General features: G+C 39.4%; 1 protein-coding gene across 1 annotated transcript in view; it reads left to right on the top strand.

Annotated features, from left to right (window-relative positions):
• FAM169B (family with sequence similarity 169 member B) overlaps window positions 1–19600 on the top strand; it is a 102104-nt gene extending 82504 nt beyond the window's left edge. Inside the window, 4 exon segments of the mRNA XM_036736574.1 lie at window positions 4954–5136; window positions 8098–8226; window positions 15538–15641; window positions 17292–19600. Coding sequence (XP_036592469.1) covers window positions 4954–5136; window positions 8098–8226; window positions 15538–15641; window positions 17292–17495 — 620 coding nt within the window. The 3' untranslated portion in view covers window positions 17496–19600.
• Window positions 19601–20534: the final 934 nt, after the last annotated feature.

Raw genomic sequence — 20534 nt, 5'->3', positions numbered from 1 at the left:
ACAGTATTAGGTCAAGTTGAGAGTTGCCACTTGATAGAAAGGAGGTCTAACACTTGACTTCCTGTTGGAATATTCAGCAATATAGTGAGGCCTCAGTAGACTGGGCTTCACTGCTTCAGAATAATTTATCCTAGGTCAGGTAGAAGTTTACCTTTTCACTGGGCTTGTGTGTAGATTGATAAGATTAATAAAGATCACAAATTGCATTTCAAGGGCCATGTGTAACCTACTTAAAAGAACAATCTCTTTGGTTTTTTTAAAAAATAAATTAATTTTTTAAAAGTTTTCAACATTTGATTTTATAAGATTTTGAGTTCTAAATTTTCCCTCCTCCCTCTACTCCCCCTCCCCAAGATGGCATGGAATCTGATATAGGCTATCATATATGATTATCTGAAACATATTTCTACATTAGTTATGTTGTGAAAGAAGAATCAGAACAAAAAGGGAAAAACCACGAGAAAGAAAAAACAACAAAAGAAAGAGACGATAGTATGCTTCGATCTGCACTCAGACTCCATAATTCTATCTCTGGATGTAGGTAGCATTTTCCATCATGAGTCTTTTTGAATTGCCTTAGATCATAGCATTGCTCAGAAAAGCTAAGTCCAACAAAGTTGGTCATTGCACAGTGTTGCTGTTACTGTGTACAATGTTCTGGTTTTGTTCACTTCACTCAGCATCAGTTCATGGAAGTCTTTCCAGGGTTTTCTGAAGTCCACCTGCTCATCATTTCTTATGGAACAATAGTATCCCATTCCATTCATATACCACAATTTGTTCAGCCACTCTCTAATTGATGGGCATCCCCTCAATTTCCAATTCTTTGCTACCACAGAAAGAGTTGCTATAAATATTTTTGTATATATGGGTCCTTTTCCCTTTTTTGTGATCTCTTTGGGATACAGACTTAGTAGCGATATTGCTGGATCAAATATGCACAGTTGTATAGCCCTACGGGCATAGTTCCAAATTGTTCTCCTATTTTTTTTTTTTGCAGGGGGCAGGGGAGGCAGGGCAATTGAGGTTAAGTGACTTGTCCAAGGTCCCACAGCTAGTAAGTGTGTCAAGTGTCTGAGACCAGATTTGAACTCAGGTCCTCCTGATTCCAGGGCCGGTGCTCTACTCACTGTGCTGCCTAGCTGTTGTGTTCTAAAATTGTTCCACAGAATGGTTGGATCAGTTCACAACTCCACCAACAATGCTTTAGTGTTCTAATTTTCCCACATCTCCAATATTTATCATTTTCCTCTTTTGTCATGTTAGCCAATCTAATAGGTGTGATGTGGTACCTCAGAGTTGTTTTAATTCTCATTTCTGTAGTCAGTGATTTAGAGCATTTTTTCATATGACTATAGATAGCTTTAATTTCTTCATCTGTTTATATCCTTCGATCATTTATCAATTGGGGAATGACTTGTCTTATAGATTTGACTCAGTTCTCTACATATTTTAGAAATGAAGCCTTCATCAGAGACACTACCTGTAAAAATTAGAACAGTCTCTTTGTAGAGATATTCCTTCATGAAATGTTTTTAAGAAGTAGGTACCATTAATTATAATAAGGTATATCCATTCTTGAGTATTAGCATAGCATAGTCAATAAGAGCATTGGACTTGGAGTCAGTGAGAACTGGGTTCTAATCTTGCCTCTAATATTAATATTTTCAGATCATGGACAAGTAATTTAATCCCTTTGAGCTTAAAAAATCTGTCTCTATAGTCTATATCTATGGAGAGACAGATAGACAGCCAAACAAATGGACATAGATGGTTGGATGAGGAGGGAGAGGGAAGAGCAGTGTGGTTATAGAGCCAGCCTCTAAGTCAAGACCTGGATTACTTTGGGCAAGTTCATAACTCTCAGTGCCCCTAAGTAAGATTGTATATCATAGGAAAGGTACCAGCCTGGTTTGATAGAGGAAGTTACCTCATCCAGGAGTACCTGTGTCATAGAACAGGTCTAATCCCTATTTGTGCATATACACACATATGTATGCACAATGTCAAAGAAATCACAGGTCTAATCCATAAGCATATACATATATACATATACACACACACACACATATATATCTATGTGTAATGTGTATGTATAATATATTTATTTTTTAAATGCCTTGAATTACAAAGTTGAAACATTTGTACATTGACTTTTCTCATGGACGTGTAAATATGGACATGTCCTCCCCAACCTGACCTCCCCTCCCCCACCCCCCAATAGATGAAGTTGATCTTCAGTTGAACCTTCAGTTCACATTATGGTGTCTGTTCTTCCTCTTTGTTTTCTTTGGCCCCCAGGCATCCAGTGCCCTGTTCCAGGCACCAAGGGAGTACCTTGCAACTTTTCTTGACTATTTTTCCTTCAAAAGTTACTTGTCTTGTGTTTCTTTCCTTTAAGGTTTTGATTTGTTAGGATGAATTAGGTAAATTAGAGTTGACTGGCTGAATTTGTAATTCCTCACAGACAGCATTTTAATATCTCACCAGTTCACAATTCAGAGGAGCAAGTAAGACAGAAATTTTACATGCCTTGGTAGGACTATTGGAAAAGGAATTTTTGGGAACAGCCAGAGGATGTTCTACCTCCTAGTCCGTGTATATAACGCTAAACTTAACTCTTTCTTGCTGCTGACATGTCTGTGCCACACAAGGGTTTTCTATGGTTATCTTTGGAATGTCTGAGGTCCTAAGAGACTGCAAGAGGGTGAAGTGGATAGAATGCCGGACTTGGGGTCAGGAAGATCTGAGTTCAGATCCTACCTTAGACACTAGCTGCCTGACCTATAACAAGTCACTTAATCTCTCTTCTATAAAAAGAAGCTATTAATAGAACCTCCCTCAGGGCTGTCCTGAGCATCAAGTGAGATCACACATATAAAGTGCTTTGCAACCTTAAAGTACCATTATGCTGGCCGTTGTTGTTGTTGTTATCACCAGATCTGTAGAGTATCTACATCCTTTATTTCTCATGGTCACTCGTGGTGGTTTTTACTGGGCTTTCGCCTCGCTGCTTAGATGACACACACACATCATGTCATATCCATCATCAATCAGCAACAAGTAGCTTATTCTTGTGCTGACTTTTCTATTTTCAACCCAGTAGTTCATATACTTAACTCAACTCTTTTCTCCTTCTTAGGGAGTGTTAGCGTAATAAAAGGACATCCAGTGAGCCTGCCAAAGTAATAATTTGTGCTCTCTTTGCTCTTTTTGCTCCTCGGGCTAATTGTACATTTTTCATGTATTAACACAAACACAAGATCATAATTTATGTTTGATTGATCTCTGCTGTCATCTTTTGGAGGGCATGTAATGGGGGATCTGAATGAATGAATGAAGCACTAAGGCTATGAGTTACCATGAGGTTTAGAAAGGAAATGTCATTATATCTGTTAATTTGCTGACCATTGATGGCCGTCAGTCATCCCACAGACCAGAAATGGACTTCCACCATTGTTGAGTACTATCTCCCCCCAACCTTATCCTTTTCCAGTCTCATTTCTCCCGGATTCCTTTCTGATCACCTTCCCCGACTCCACAAATACATTTTTCAGTTTTAAAAAACTTCTGTAATTTATGATTACCATTTTAAGAGGGGGTGGGGCATATTAAAAAAGACATTAGATTAAGGATCTAGAGGTCTGGATTCTAATGTTGTTCTTCCACTAGCTTTGTGACTATAGTTAAGTCACCTAACTTCTTTGGGCTTATTATTACCTCGTCTGTCAAATGAAGCACTTAGATGAAAAGATCCGTAGGTCTTTTTCAATCAATCAAAAAATCAATTAATCAATAAATATTTATTATGTGCCTACTGCTACCAGGCACAATGCTGAGCTCTTTGCTCTTTAACATTCCTTGAATCTGTGCTATGAATCATTTTGAAATCTGCTTACTATCTCTCCTCACAATTTTCACCCCAGAACATAAAATTTTGGAGTTTAAAATCAGATTCTTCATACTTTTCTGCAGCTTATGCCTATGTTCTACTAGAGATTGGTCACCAGTTTTAATTACTCATTATTTAACCACTCTGAATCTCAGTTTTTTCCTTCTGTAAAATAGGCAGTAGATGAATTAGATGGCTCAGTGGATAGAGCACTGGCCCTGGAGTCAGGAAGACCCATGTTCAAATCTGGCCTTAGACATTAGCTGGGTGACCTCAGGCAAGTCACTTAACCTTGGTATACCTTAATATACTGGGAAAGGAAACGGCAAACCACTCCAGTATTCTTCAGAGAAAACCCCATGGACAGTATGGTTCGTGGGGTCACAGAGTCAGACACAACTGAACAGCAAAAAAAAAAAAAAAGGTAGTGTGGGAATAGTGGATGATTTCATTTTTTTTTTTTTTGTATTCTCACCAATATGTAGAAGGTGCAAAAATGCTTGATTGAGTTGCTGGGCTTGGAGTCAGTAAGACCTTAGTTCAAATCCTGCCTGTGATATTTAGTAGTTGTATGACCCTGGGCAAGCCTCAACTGTGATTCAGGCAACTTCCTGGGACCTATTTTCTAAGTCACTGATTATTATCTAAGTCATAGAGGGGATTGAGCACCGGGCAGAAGGGATTGTCACATTGGAAGCTCTGTACAGGAATGGAATCATTGACTCCTTTGTGAATTCTTTTGTGTAAACCCATACTGTAGTGACAGATGTGTATTTCAGTAATTCAGCAGCAACTTATGGTTCTGCAAAGAAATTGCTGGAGAACTTAGTTCACATGTTGATTGGAAAAGATCTCTTGTTTTCATCTTAAGCCGTTTAGTTTGTGAATCTAATGCAAATTGCTGGTGGAATTCCAGTAAACTGAGTATTCACTTGGAGCCTTGAACGGTTGTATGGGGACATTGCTAGTTCAGTATTACCCAGTGTGACCCAGCCCAGCCCAACCCTGGTACCAAGCTGGCGCTTGTGAGAGATTTAGCACTGTTTATTCTCTCCTTCTAGGTAGTCTGTGTGGCAGGAACACCAGTGAGTGCTACATGCTGCCCGTGTTGGACACTGCATTTGTCAGGAGAAAACACCGAAGAGAAGGTCTGGGGATGAAAATGCTGCATGACTTTTGTCAGACTTTTGAGAGTGAAGATGCCTTAGGGATCAGCTGCCCTATTTCTACTGCTATGTACCAAGGTAAAGTGCAGGATGCGGAAACATTTGGGAAGGGGTCATGAATAATTGATGTGCACTTCATCTGTCGGGGCAATCCCAGTGGCTCCTGTGCTGCTCAGTGGTTCAGTAAACAGTGATGGTCCCTGTATTCCATCATCAGGTTTTCTACCAGCTCTTCCATGGCATCAAGTCTACCTATTCCAGGCACTTAGTTTTTCTTTCATTCTTGATTATCTCTCTTGTTCCAAATATCATTTCATCAAAAGAGACAACTCATTCTTAAACTGAAAAAGTATGAAGAATAATTCTCCCTCCCACACATGATTTAACAAAAATAAAATGTGGCAAAAAACCCAACCAAAACAAAACCATTGTTGTCCCTGGTACAGCATGTTGGCACCGCTGCTTTTTAGGGAATGTCAGAACTTCTTTGATCTCCCATTTGTGCTTACAGTTCATTAACTTGCCCTTTCAACTAGAAACCACTGGAAAATAGCTTCTTCAGCTTAAGGAAAGGTAATAAGCAACAACAGAAAAGGGAGAGTGCTTAGTATGCTGAGCATATGGCAGCCCCAGTACCCTGTGTGGACCTTTCCCTCTTGGCTTAGTAGCTCTTAACCTTGCTGAGGGCAAGTCTCAATGGACTACTCTATTTGGGGAAGGATCTGGAAGGTTCTTGTGGGTTTTTTTTTTTTTCATCTCTCCAACGTGAAAAATTGAGAGATGACTTGAAATTGACCCCTCTGTTGTTTCCAGGGTTCCCTTTTAAAATTGTAATTGCAGTACAGTAGGGCACTGGATTTGGCTTCCTGTCTTGCCTCAGATCCTAGTTTTGTGATCCCTGGCAAATAGATTAACTTCTCTAGGTCTCAGTTTCCTCGTATGTAAAACGAGGGGGTTGGGTTCCGTGATCTCTTCCGGTTCTAAATCTATGATTCTAGGGTCCTATGCCTTCAAGACAATGGGACAGTGGCCATGAGAAAGGAATAAAAAACAATGAGACAATAAAGACCTGGCATTAATTTGAAGTCCTATGAGAAAGATTCTGGAGGTGGAACAAGCATTCTTATTTTTCTCCCAAGTGACTTTACTTATTTCTTTGTATTTTCTAACTCTCAGGCTATTATTAAACTGCAAGGATTCCTTGAATTGCTTCAAATATAGCTCCAGGCTCTCTACAATGCAGAGCTCACTTTATGGCATCTATTTGTGCCAGAAACCAGGAGGCCATTGCTGACTTTCTCCCAGGAGGACTCTCTCTCCTCATTCTCATTCCATTCTGACTTCATTATTTGAGAAGGCCTGGCCACTTTCTCCTCTCACACTTCCTGAAGTTCATTCTTTCAATAAAGCAAAACAACTACTAAGAACATTCTTCATCTTCCTCTGAGGGAATGAAAAGCTGAATAACGGGAAGAGAGCTTGAGGGCTTGGCTAGAGTTCCCCTTAGAAAGCCCTGTGGGCACTGTAGGGTCCCACCCATTCCTGAAGTTGCTTCTCAACCTTGGTTTGACAGGGTAAAGAGCCTCAATGACAATTTATTCTGAGTTGTTTGGTGCTAATTTTTTTTTTCTTCCCGATTGGGGACTTGGCTTGTTGTAGCCATTCTGAGGAATGTCTCAGGGGACTTGAAATGTATTTCTCAAGCATTTAGTATTCTGGTGTGTGGTGAACTGGAAGAGTATGGAAGAATAGACTACCCTGTAGGAGGACTGCGAGAAGTCACAATGTAGTAGTTTAATCATTCTACCAGTCAGTGCAGTTTGAGCACCAGCTTCATCTTTAGCACTGACCTGGGACCTTCAAGAGAATATCGTTTAACCAGATGGCACAGCCTTCTCTTTTCCAAAGAAACCTACAGTCTAGTTAGAGGTTTGTAACGGACTCGCGCAAAAGAGACTTGAGTGTACATCAGGCAACATGCAAATGTTAGGACTGTTCAGTGGAGAACTCTAGAAAAAGTTAGAAAGCAGATGAGTGAGCCAGTGTGGGCTTTTGGGCAAGGGAACAACATGATGCAGATGGGATTTGATGGAGATTATTGTGGCAGATGAATGTAGTATGGTTTGGAGCAGAAAAGAGACTCCCGGCTGGTGGTCAGCTAGAAGGCTGCTGCCGTGTAGTCCATGGACCTAAATTAGGATGGTAGGGTTAGGGATTGGGCCTATGACCTCATCGATAGAGGGAACTCGCAGGTGAGGAAACCTTCTCTGCCAATACAGGTAGGCATCACCTTCTCTGCAAGTTGCCTAGAATAGAGCACGAGAAGGTTAAGTTGCGTGGTCGTGGTTGTGTGGTTTGTCCCTTGTTCTCAAAGAGGACTGTGACATCAGGGAGATGATGACGTGACTTGCAGTTGAGCTTGGTTTGAGTGAGGGAGGGCTGTGCAAAGTCACCAGCCTCACTTCCTACTCCAGAGCCATCTGGGTCCAGTGGCTAGATATGGATGAGAACAACTGGACATGGCCCAGGATGCAGTGGGAGACCTGGGTCCCTTTAAGCTAAGGTCTTTTCAGGTTCTCGCTTTGAGTGAGGCGATGCCCATTCAGTGAATAGGCCTCTTTAAGAAGCGAGTCAAGGGATAGCCCCTTTAACTAAAAAAAAAAATCAAATGGAGGGGAAGACCCTCAGGGTTGCTGGCCAAAAGTAAAACAGTTACTATTTACATTCACTGTGAGCCAAGAGGGCCCCAAAATAGCCATTAAGTGGTGCTTGGGCACCTACTGATGTAAAATCCATGAGATCCAGAGTGAATTGGGTTTAAGGGTTGGTCCTAGTAACTTTTCCCAGGCCACACAACCAATATGTGTCAAAGGCTTAACTAACTCTTACTGGTATGCACCTAAAACTAAGGTAATCTGTGGAATAAGGTAACCTGTGGCAATACTGTTGGAATGAAAATAACCCAGTTTTGTTGAATTGTGGTGCTCCTAGTTTATACTTAATTCACTGATTTTTTTCCCTTTTGTATTTTCTTGTCAGTTTGTCGAAAGTTCTTACTGGCCTATCCTGAGGAGCAGGATCGACTGTGGGAGGTAGAAGCTCCGGGAGACTGGTGCCAGAGGGTGAACATTTGGCTAAAGATTCAACTTGAACCAAGCCTTTCCTATAGTAAGTAGAGATGAGATGTATACATTTTGGTTTTGTAGTTTTTATAGTTATGAAAGTGAAGACAAAAATTTAATTGAGTCCTACCTTTGGCATTTACTATCTGTGTGACCATGGGCAAGTCACCAAACCTTTCTGGGTCTCAGTTTAGTCATATGTAAAATGAGGGCTTCTACTAGATGACCTCTGAGGTCTGTTCCAGCTTCTGACATCCACATGCCACCTCTTATTATGTTCAGTGCATAAGAAAATAAAGTGTGTGGATCGCTTGCCTAGGATAAGCAGCTCTTGAGATGGGGTGTAGCGACTTTGTGGACCTCTTTTCTTCCATCCTGCCAAACTGAGAAAGGGAATAAATTTGGAGTAGGCTGACAACATTAGGAAGTCCCTCCTGTTTAAAAAAACATTCTTCCCCCTTCCCTTCCAAATTCATTTGAATCAACTAGCTCTTCTTTTAAAATACAAATACTCCTTTGAAGTGTTAAACCTACACTTTATTTTAAATTTCTTTTATTAGGGCGGGATCTAATTGCCCAGAGGGGAAGGAGAGGCCTTAGCTTTGGCCAGTTTCCTAACCTTTATCCTTGAACTTCCTTTGATTGGAGGAGGACCTTACAGCATCAAAGGGACCAGGGGAGCCTCGTCTTGCCGTTTTTCCACTGATGCCCTAAATGGTGTCCTCAGATCAGTTTGTAGCAATGTCTTCATTAGGATCCAAGGACAAAGATGGACACAGATTTACCATGCTTAAGAGGATCACGCTATGAATGAGGGGAAAAAAGCCCTCACAGCGACTGGTAGCTGTGAGTTCCCCTTTACAACATGTGCTCTGCCCAAGCCCACTTTCCCAGTAGGCTTATGTGTGGGAGAGTGTGTTACCCCTGTTTTGTGCCGTATGTTCTCATTGTGCTGCCTTTGTAATACCCCTTTCTAAAAACTGCTTCAGACTGGTTGATCAAATTGTTTTTTTATTCTTTTGAGGCAGTTGGGGTTAAGTGACTTGCCCATGGTCACACAGCTAGTAAGTGTCAAGTGTCTGAGGCCGGATTAGAACTCAGGTCTTCCTGACTCCAGGGCCGGTGTTCTACTCACTGTGCCACATAGCTGCCCCAGACTAAATTTTTTTTTAATGATTTGTGCAGACAGTGCATTTGTTGATTCATTGAAATTTAAGGACCAACTTGTGTGGTTACTAAGTCTGGCATAAATATTGATATTGAGGCTAATGTGAAAAGTATGGGGTTTGCATCCCTTAAAAATATTGGTACCTAGTACCTGGAGCATACTATGATGAGATATAAAATGTTCATATCTTTTCTTTCTTTTTCATTTTTGCTTTTAAGGAAATTTAGAATGCTTGCCTTCTTGTGAAATTAGTCCAGCCAATTTGTGTGAGGTCTTTGCTGGCCTAGAAACTTCAGACTCATCACCCCTAAGTGATTAATCCCTTTTTCTCTCTCTCATCCTTGTTTAGAGCTTATTTGAACTTGTTTTCTATTGTGTCAATTAAGTATACTTGTCCTGTTACTGTGTAAGTTTGGAATTCCAGTAGGAATAGTTTCTGAAGTAGTAAGGACATGTAGCAGAAAATTTTGGATAAAATTTTCTTATACTTCAAAGAAGATGTAGTACAGGGACCCCTAAAAGGAAGAAAGAAAAAGAAAAAAGGAAGGAAATGAGCATTTATTAAGGGCCTTCTGTGTGTCAGGCACTGTGCTGTTTTACAAATACCATCTCATGATCCTCACAACAACTTTGGGAGGTAGGTGCTATCATTATCCTCAGTTTACAGTTGAGGATACCGAGGCAGTGGCTTGCCCTGGGTCACATAGCTACCAAGCATCTGATACTAGATTTGAACTCAAATTTTCCTGCTGCCAGGCCCAGTGCTTCCTCCATTACTCTGCCTAGCTGCTTCAGAAAAATGTTACTGTGGCATTTGTGGCAAGGAACACCTAGATGATTTTGTCCAGAGCCCAGTTGGATGGCCTTATGCACTGAGGGAATCATACAGTTTTTCACTTAGGACAGTTTGTTTTCTCACCATAGAGTTGGGGGAGAAAGTGACTTCCGGGTGACCCCCTGGTCCTAAATCTTTTCAAGGATAGCTTCACCTTATTTGGAAAGCTCTGTTGGTGGAGAGAGAATTAAGTTTTCCTTCTGAGATAGGAAGTGTGATATACTTTCCTTCATGAAATTAGTTGATAATTGAACCTATGTGTACAAGTGGTGGTAGGGTCCATAGTAGAGGGGCCCCATTAGTGGTAAAAGGCAAAGTACCCCAGTCTCCCCTGCACCCAGGTCCTGTTGGTTGTAGCATGTGGTACCAGACAGAGCTCAGAGTTGAGGGGCCCCTTACTGGAGAGGGAGTGGGTGAGGATTCTAGCTCCCTGGATTCAGTGGAGGGCTGTTAGGTTGCACACTCCTACCCGAAAAGTAGGGGACTGAATTCAGATCAACCCAAGGCCTCTAATCTCTGGGAGGACTAGGCTTTCTGTGCAAGAAGGACCTCATGTCTGCTTTTGTTTCTCTTCTACAAAAAGTTTTCAAAGACTTTTCTTCACATTTAGTCCAAGGGTTTTTGAGTGAGATGAGTTTAGGTATCTGGTTAAAATGTGGTGAAGTGGTTTGGACCCCATCCTTACATTTTAATGAGATTTCTTTTATACTCATTAAGGGAATCAAGAACGGGAATTTAGAGATAAAAGGAAGATTTTTTTTTTGACCCAGTGCTTGGATCCCCCAGAACAGGTAGGGACTGTTTCACTAGTTGTGGCTAGACCCCAAACCAGGAAGACCAGGGTTCAGGTCCCATCTTGGATATGTATTTGGCCGTACAACCCTAGGTAAGTCACTTAACCTTTGAGTGCCCTAGGTAACTCTCTAAGATTGTGGGTTAGAAAGAGGATGTATACTTCTGTTGATAAAAGGAGTTTCTTTATCCAGGGAACTTTCTCCCTGTAGCAGTGAAGTCATAGTTCCAGACCCCATCCTTATCCGTAGATGATTTCCACAGAGTAGGAGCTTAATAAATGTGTGCAGCTTTCTTCATAGCAAGCTAAATTACAGTGTTGTAGAGTAAGTAAAATCAGTGGGCACAGGAGAGTGGCACAGAAATGGTACCACACACAAGTATCACCTACCTTGAAATTTTGTCTAAAGTGTTTTTTGCCTGAGCCACAATTTCCTCACTGGTGACGTGGGCGAGTATCTAGATGAGATGACTCTCTAAGGTCCCTTCCAGCTCGAAAATTCCAAGATTCTCTGTTTTGTCTTTGGTAATCTAGATTACTGACCCTTAGCAGCGACGGTGAAGGTATTTAGACAGAAATTCAAGTCTAAAGGGGCTGTTTTATTTTTAATAAAACAAGGTAGAACTTTCTGACAGTTGAGGTAGAAACTTTGTTCAGCACCTATGACTTAATTATTGCAGGACTCAAACTTGCTTGCTTGCTTGGGCAGAGTTAAATTTTCCTTTCAAAAAACATGTATTTTACTGCTTTATATCTTATGCATTACCTGGCTTAATCCCAGTGTGTTATTGGTTGCTATCCCAACATCTAGGGAGCTGGGACAGATATAAATTTAGGTGCTATTAGATAATAGATTCTAAATGGCAATTGTAGAGAATCAGTTTTACTGGATTTTTTTCGGTTTGTTTTTTCATTTTGAGAGGTACAACATTAAAGCTTTAGTATTTTCCTTCACTTTCTCTTCACTAAGATGCTATTACCCTTGTATGACATTTTGGCGTTAGTGGAGAGATGATTATGCTTCTTGGTAAGCAAACAGAGATGTTGGTTTCCATTCCACGTGTATAAATTGTTTGGCCTCTAGAGAAATGACAGTGATGGTAGGCACATTTCAGTTTATTGAGAAAAATGGAAAGATCTTGTGCTTTATAGCACCTCTTATTCAGGAGGCTTTTGTGTGTCTTTACGAACATTAATGGGGCATCCTAGCACCTGGTGTGGTAGTTAGTGGCATTGCCGTGACTGTGATAGTAATGCGGCAGTTAAGTGTCTTGTCTAGAAGAAGTGGGAATGAGAAAAAGAAAGAAAGGGGGAGGGAAGGGGGGAGAGGAACAGGGAAAGAAAGGAAGGGGGAGGGAGGGAGAAGTGAGAAATAGAGACAGAGAGAAAGACAGAAACACAGGGAGACAAAAACAGAGACAGAAAGAGAGAGAAGAGAGAGCTTGGAACCCCTTTCCAAGGGCAGCCCAAGCTGCCATGACCACCACAGAGAAATTGATGAAGTTCAGAAATGAACCTTCAGCCCCTACAGCTACATTAACGGTTCTTACTCCTTTCCAAGGATAGATTTGGAAGGAGGGGAAAGGATTGGGAAGCAGGTTTTGGAAATTTAATAGGATGTGGGGAGGAAGAAATTTTTGCATAATTAGGAAGATGGTTGTCAATTCTAATAATTCTACTTGGTGTCATTTCAAGGGCTGCCGCCTCAGTGGGAGGCTGTGTGGACCAGTAGGAGGAAGATAAACTGGAAATTAGATGCCAGATCTGATGCTTTGACTTTTGGTGAGAGTCCTCATCTCTCATCTGTGAGTCTCAATAAGAATATTAGAGAGAATATTGGTAAAGAGCAGTTTGAAGCCTTTCGAGGAAGAAGAGGGATCTTTGGAGCATTGGGGCTGGGAAAGGATAAATTAATTATGATCAATCAAGCTCCTGAGCTGTCTTGTATTCCAAGCTTGAAATTTAGATTCCTGTCTTTTCACTAACTTTGTAAATTATGGCACTGTTCCCACCTTGACTGATACCTTCTGTTTATCCCAAAGAATAGCAGCAAGAATTTTAAATCCACTCAACCCACCCTCTCCATCTTGTAGTTATTATGCTGGTTAGTTAGTGCTGAAATTTCAGGTTGTTTTCCAAGTTGGTGATGTGTGGGCTGTCAGGGCAGTCACACATTAGCTCCACTAAGTTACTCAATCCTAAATCTGCTTCTCCTCCTCAGAAATTTTGGTCTCTTAGTGGTTCTTATAGTTCACTGAATGATACTCAGTTCCTGGAACTTTTTCCTCCTTGTAAATAGTAAATCCCATAGGCACATTTGTTTAGTTTAGCTTTTAATTAGCTAGCTATTCTTAGAGTTGCTTTCTTGGATTGTTTTAGATTTTACAAGCCATACGGCTATCCCTTCATTCCAGGCTGTTATTTCTGGAAGTTTTCTGCACACTTAAGTGTTGTAAAAATAAAATTGTGTATAAGACTTCCAGTGAAACAGAGCATTTTCTTAGATACTGAGTGCACATGCTAATATGTCATAGACATTTTATGGCTTTTCTAATAGGGAAAAATCCTTCCTATGCTTTCAAATGTTTTAAATATATATTTTATAGATCTCTTAGCAGCTTTGTTTAAGGATTAGATTTTAAACGAATTAACCTGCTTGTGATCATTGATAACATGTAGCTGAAAATCTTACTAACAGCATTAGAGGGTTATTGAAACTGCTTCATTGAGATGGCCTATGGGAACTTTCTGTTTAGACTCGTACGCAGTTGTGTAGAGATTATGGAGCAAAGCAAATAGGATGAGATGTTAAAATCCTTTCTCTGGCAACTTCCCAATAAGCTTGCAGATATTTTTCAGTGATGTAAAAAACCATCATCTAGAAGGGGTGAAACACAATATGCCAAAAATAAAATGTGGTAAAATCATGTTGTTGAAGTAAATATGTAAAAAAAAAAATCAGCTTTTAAATGATGCTTTCAGTTTGTTAGTCATATCACATAAGCACCCTCCCCAAAAGAAAAAATTATATTAGTATTGAGTAGATTTAGCTATCATCTCATGTGCAAATAATTTCTGTTAAAGAGGTGTGCATTCCACCCCCTCCCCAAATGAATGTGATTTATTGTAACTTAAAGTCTGTTTATTGTAACTTAAAGACTGCTGTAACAGTCTGTTAGAAAATACTAGAAAATTCTCACAAGCTGAACTATTCCCTTTGCAGAGATTTTCGGTAATGCAGTATTTTGAAAGGTTGTATGGCTGCATCTAGTGGTAACTGAGGTAAACTGCAGTGCCATATATTATATCATAGATGATGTCTATTTAATTCACATTTAAGTTGGTCCGAGATATTCATACATTTTGTGAATTTTTCCAACAGATTATTGAATCTTTATCAATTTATAAATAAAATTAAGGCAAATATTTTATATTTTATACAGCATGATATATGAAAATAAACAATCTCATAGCTCATAAAAATGAGGGTAGGAAGATGGAAAAAATACAGACTGGTTTAAGTACAAGTGAAGAAAATGTATCATCAAATAAATTTGAATTATTTCAAAGTTTGTCTTCTGAAAGATCAAAGTTATATTGTTATTTCTGAATGCTATGATTAAATTTTACCAAACCAGATTACTTACTTTAACAGTTTTTATAGTGAAAGATACACATTTAAGCAACAACAGCTAAAGAATGAGTTCACTGTACCTAAAATTTTTTTTCAGGTAAAATGGAAAACCCCACATGTTTTGTTTAGATTGATAATTTGTCTCATTCATTAATTTATTAATTTGACCATCATTTCTGAGTGCCTGTAATATTTGGTGTGAAAAGGAACATAAGATTCAGTTCATCACTCTCCCCCCCCCCCCCCCCCCCCCGGCCAAGATCTTAAAATCAAAAAATGGAGATTGCATGTGCACAAATAAATATACAAAGCCAAATGTGTAAGTGTATAACAACGGTACAAACATGCTCCTTTAAAAATTCACAGGAGGTGGCATTTGAATTGAGCCACCAAAAAAAAAATACAGAAAAAAACAAAAACAGATCCGTAAACTCCTTTCTAAATGAGTCACTTAAATTTGGGAATAACAACACAAAAATTGGTGGTCTCTCTTATTTTCAAGGCAGCACCATCAAGCACAATGATTGAACACAGAAAGTAACAAGAATCCTCTTTTAATGTTTATCAACAATTTAATCTTATCAACAGGCATTTATTAAGCACCTACTGTGTGCCAGGCACAAATCAGGACCATTGGAAGTAACCACAGAAGGAAGGCAGTGGCAGAGGAGGAGGACTGGAAGATAGGATTTGAGTGGAGTGAAGATCAGGCAGATCTTTGCTTCCTCTATTTCTACTCTTTAGCTTTTTTTTCCCCTCCTCACCTTGGGATGCATTTCTATAACTGCCCAAATTAAGAAAAAGCGGTTGGAATTGTGTTGTGGGGCTAAAGACTTCCAGCAAGGACACCAGTGTGGTCTTGGCTCTTTTGTAGGCTCCTGCCTACAGAGAGCTACCTACATGTTTTCATTATGTTCTTTCCTTCAGGGAAAGTGACTCGTCGGGCAACTTCAGAGAAGGCAGAGAGCTTCCACAGAGGGGATGTCCAAGAGGATGAACCCAGACCATCAGATAATGGAGAAATGAACAAGGTATCCCGTTTAATTTTTCATTTTGTGGGCTCCCATGAAGGAGTATGGAGGGGGTGGGGAGGGATTAATTATCTTGTCCTTGCTTAGCAAAGCAATAGCCAAATTCTGAAAGGCTGATTCATAAAACAACTGTGGGCTTTACCATAGCAGCAGGCCATTGCGTTAGACCCCTAATCTCTGTTGCATTGGGAGGCAGTGTGAAGAAGACCATTACAATTAGGCTTCTCATGATAATCTTTTCTAAGCTAGACAAGCTATAACTAAGCTGAAACAAAACAAAGCCCACATGGAATGCCCAAGCCTTACATTATAAAGAAAATATTGAAAATATGAATTAAAAATTCTACAGCGAAACAAGTCTTTTAAATAGAACAAAAGTAAGACAAAATTGGCTTTCTCTTATCCTTTTTCCCTCCCTTTGAGTAGCACATTGGTTGAAAATTAAGGGTTTATCCCTTTTTCCCCTTCTCCTGGCTATGTTACTGGAAGTCTCTAAGCTATTTGTTACTCTTCAGAATCTTTGTTTTCCAATAGCACATTTCCATGTGTGTTCTGACAGCAAAGTTAATTACTTGCCCATGAATGATGATCATGATGAAATCAGATACTTGGCATGGCATCACACTTTTAAAATTATTGTTGTTTTTAGTCACCCCCAGATTATTTACAAATTTGAAATTGTACATATGTGGGGAACATTTTGCCCACTTTCCAAAAGTAACTTTTTTTTTTTGGACCAGAAGACCCAACATGGAAGGCACATCATGTGAACCAGTACAGATCTGGATTATTTTAGAATAAAGTTGCAAAGTGTTTGACATTAACTCAAGTAGTCTGCTAAAATGAGAACTTCCATTTTCTTTTATTTCCAGTTAAAATAAAGTCCCATTTAAAACTACATTGGACAAGATTATTGTAGTTTAATTCCTTTGGGTAATGATAAAGCTTTTACCATTACCTTCAGTAGTTTCCTATAGCCTGCCGTTAAAAGGAATTGGGTATTTCCAGGGTGATGGTACATAGTATCCAGGAAAACTGGTCCTCAAGATTTTGGGCTCAACATTGTAGTAAGATCATAGACTCCTTGAGTGGTAAGGAACCATCTAGTCCAGTCCCTACCTGAAACATGAAAAAAACATGAAACTGCTCTACTATGACAAAATTCCTGCCAAATAGTTAAGTTACCAAGCTTTTGAATACTTCCAGAGAGAAGAAATTTGCCTATCTCCTCAGATAGGACTTTCTCTTTTAGGACAGTTTTAATTTTTAGCAGTTTCTTCCTCATTCTGAACTCACTGCAATTTTACTCATTGGTTCTATGTTCACCATCTGAGACCAAACCAGAAACAACCCCCCCCCCCGCCCCCATCCTCTAAACCTTCTTCTGCATGATCACACTTGAAATTCTTAAAAACAGCTATCAGATATAGGTCATAGGGAGGACTGCCAGTATTTTTACTCCTAGTTGCCCCTTGATCTTGCAATTTTTTTGAGTCAGAGACTATGATTTCTTTTGACTTTTCTAAGTACTTTACCCAAGAAGGGGATGGCTTCAGGTACTTAAGCAGTACAGAATTCTGTGCTGGTTTCTGGTAGAGCTACATTGCATTAATTAATTAGAATTCTTTGTTGTCTCCTTTCTGGCTTCAGGATAGTCATAGTAGAGAAGCATCTGAAAAAATAAAGGAGAGTAAAGATTACATAATGATAGAAGATGAATTCACTCCACAGCCTCCTGGTAAAGAAAACTTGAATCAAAAGACCCATGATGTTCAGTGGAATGCCAAGAGGAGATTGGACAAAGCAGATATAATTGAAAATAAGCCCACTAAACAAGTCAGGCCCAGTTTCTGACTTCCTTATTGTTGATGGAAAGAACCCTGGACTGGAAGTTGGAGACTTGGGTTCCAGTCCTGGTATTGTCACTAGGTAACAATGTGACCCATAAAACGAGTCGCTTAATTTTTCTGTCTTTGTTTTATTATTTATAAAATCTTCCCTACCTACCTCACAGAACTGTTATGAGGATCAATGAATAAAAATGTGAAAGTCCTTTAAAAATAATAAAGCAGTTGTACCAATGCAAGGAATAATACAGAAAAGTTATTGTTTCATGTATCAAGGTGCTGTTACAATTTTCTTCAGACTTTTAGGTTTCTTCATCTTAAGATGTTTGTGGTGAGAGAGCATTCTGAATATCTCCACTGTTGAAAATGAACTTTGTTTTTACTTTTTCTCATGGAGGAAGATAGAGAAAAGAATAGAGCCCTCTTTTCTCCACTGCTGCAGAACTAGTTTGAAGAATTGCATAGGATGTCTAGAAAGAAGTAATTGGGGGTTTGTAGATGCTGTTCTAAGATATTTCTGTGGAAACAACATTTCTTATCCTGTAGAACAACATGCTACAATATAGAGTCAGGATCAAATGACATTGTAACCTCTTTTGCAAGGTGGATAATTGATTTAAGTTTTTCTACATCTGGCCTTTGTAGAAAGGAAAAAAAAAACAAGCAAAAGATCTACCTTCTGCAGCCTAGATTTAAGTTTTATCCTTCTTTCTACTGTAGCTTGTAGATAGAACAGAGTTCTGTGCTCTTGGTGCCTTTTTGTATATTGCTGGCATTAAAGAATTTTTTTTTTATGCTGGTGGTATTTATAATAAATGTTAGAAAATTAGTCAGACCTTAAGGGGACTGGGGTTCTTCCTGAGAGCCAAGGTTGTGTTGATTACTTTTTGAAAATTAAAAAGCTCTTCCCAATCTCCCAGATGGTGGACTGGAGATACTTGGTGTCCCCCCACATACCAAATTCACCACTAAAAGCTGCACATCGCTGAATGTCAGTTTACTCATTTGTAGAATGAAGGACTTTGCCTAGATCATTGTCACCCAAATTTATCTGCCCCTAAAAAGGTTTTGGGGATTGAAATATAGTGATAAACCTGCAAATGTTTGTCTTCAGAGCTCTAAGGTCATGGGAATTCTGGAGTAAAATTAAACTTATGTTCCTTTCCTCCAAAAATGCCACATGTGAATACTTATTTTTGACATATGATTTAATATGTAATATTTTAGAGGGAGAATACCATGATCAGTGACCAGAACCCTTATGAAGACTGTGTAGAACTAGAGTTCCATGGAACATAGTTTTGGGGGAGATGCTAAAAGTAGGTGGTCTTTGAGTTTTCCATTATGGTGCTGTGGAAAAACCGGTAAATTTGGAATCAGAAAACATGAATTCAGATCCTGGCCCTTTATAATGCCAGGCAACTCTTCACAACTCTCTAGGACTTAATTTTCTCCTTTATATAGATAGTTTTGTTTGAACCTCACAATAATCCTGTGAGGCCAGAAAGACATGTTATTGTTTTGCAGGTGAGGAAACTGAAGCTCAGATTTACTGACTTTCCCAAACTCACAGAGGGAGCGCCAGACAGAAATGGGATTGGCACCTAAATCTCACCTGACTCCAAATCAATTGCTCTCTCGACCCGTATTGTGCTACCAGCACTGCTAGATTGCTAGGATTGACGCTACCTGGGCTTGGCACTTGCCATCTCTAGAACTCTCAATGATCAGGGGATCAATATACCAAGAGAACATTCTGGTGGAACCTGTAGACAAATATTATTTATATTCTTTCACCTGTGTTCTCTCTTGAATGGAAGGAAGAATTCATTTGAATAATAATATTATAGAATCCAGGAAGAATGCATCTTAGAGTCCTTCAAAGGAAATTGTAAGCTATTAAGTGCACTTAAATTTGTGGGTGTAGATGTCCTGTGAATGTCATTTAAGACATGGATTCTAATGTGAAAGGAAAATTGTTTATTGTATGTTCTGTATTACTTGAAAAACTAATGTGTAGTGTTTTGTATTTATAAAAAAACGCACCTTTGGTATGTCTAGGGGATTGATGATGTTATGTTGCAATAAAAGGTGCCTTCCCAAAGGAAAAGCAGTTGATGTGTTGGCAGCATTTATTTGGGGCTATGGAAATCAATGTCATTCAGATTTGCATGATAATATTCCAGAGTTAAGCAAAACCTCTCCTTGAGTACCATTGTATTCAATTACATACTGTGCTAACAGAGTGACTGTGTTGCTAGTAACTGTGCAATTCAGTATTAAGTCATTCAGTTGATTGGTAAACATTTATTAAGTGCCTACTACATGCCAGGCACTATACTAAATGCTGGGGATACAAAAAATGGCAAAAGACAATCCATGCCCTCAAAGAACTCACAATCTAGTGGGGGTGACAATATATAGACAGAAATGTGCCAGTACACTAGATCGACATGACGAATAGGAAATAATCAATAGAATGGAGACACTAGAATTAGGAGAGATTGAGAAAGTTAACGGTTTTTGAAGACAGAAACAATAAATTCACTCCATATATCTTACAGGGTTTGCTTAGTGCAGCACCATGCACACACATTCATAAATCTTAATTGATAGGGTTGAGGACATTCGTATGGAATCCTATAGTTCAATAAAAAGTAAACTTGTATTTATGAAGTTAAAAAAAGGGAGATCTTCATGAGAATTTGGCTATGGCTTATGAAATCTGCCATTATGGTTTCTTTGGTCATAGGAGTGTAGTTTTAGACCTTGAAGGGAACCTGAGAGATTACCTAGTCCAACCCCTTCAGTTTATTTATCAGGGAACCGAGGTCCAAAGAAATGATTTTTCTAAGGTCACAACCAGACCAGGTTGAGGCATAAGTCATCCAGAGTATAAAGTCAGAGTCCGTGACTCTCCAGCTACCCAAGAGTCAGTAGCAAGACAGAAGCAATCCTGACAGTGGAAAAGGCTTTTAAAAAGAATCCTGATAGCGAGAGGTTGTAATTCTCTGTCAAGGTGGCACAGAAGGCTTGTTCCTAACGG

Source organism: Trichosurus vulpecula, chromosome 8 (genome assembly GCF_011100635.1).
Source record: "Trichosurus vulpecula isolate mTriVul1 chromosome 8, mTriVul1.pri, whole genome shotgun sequence".
Lineage (NCBI taxonomy): Eukaryota > Metazoa > Chordata > Mammalia > Diprotodontia > Phalangeridae > Trichosurus > Trichosurus vulpecula.
Note: the sequence above shows the minus strand (reverse complement) of the source record. Positions and strands in the feature narration are given on the sequence as shown.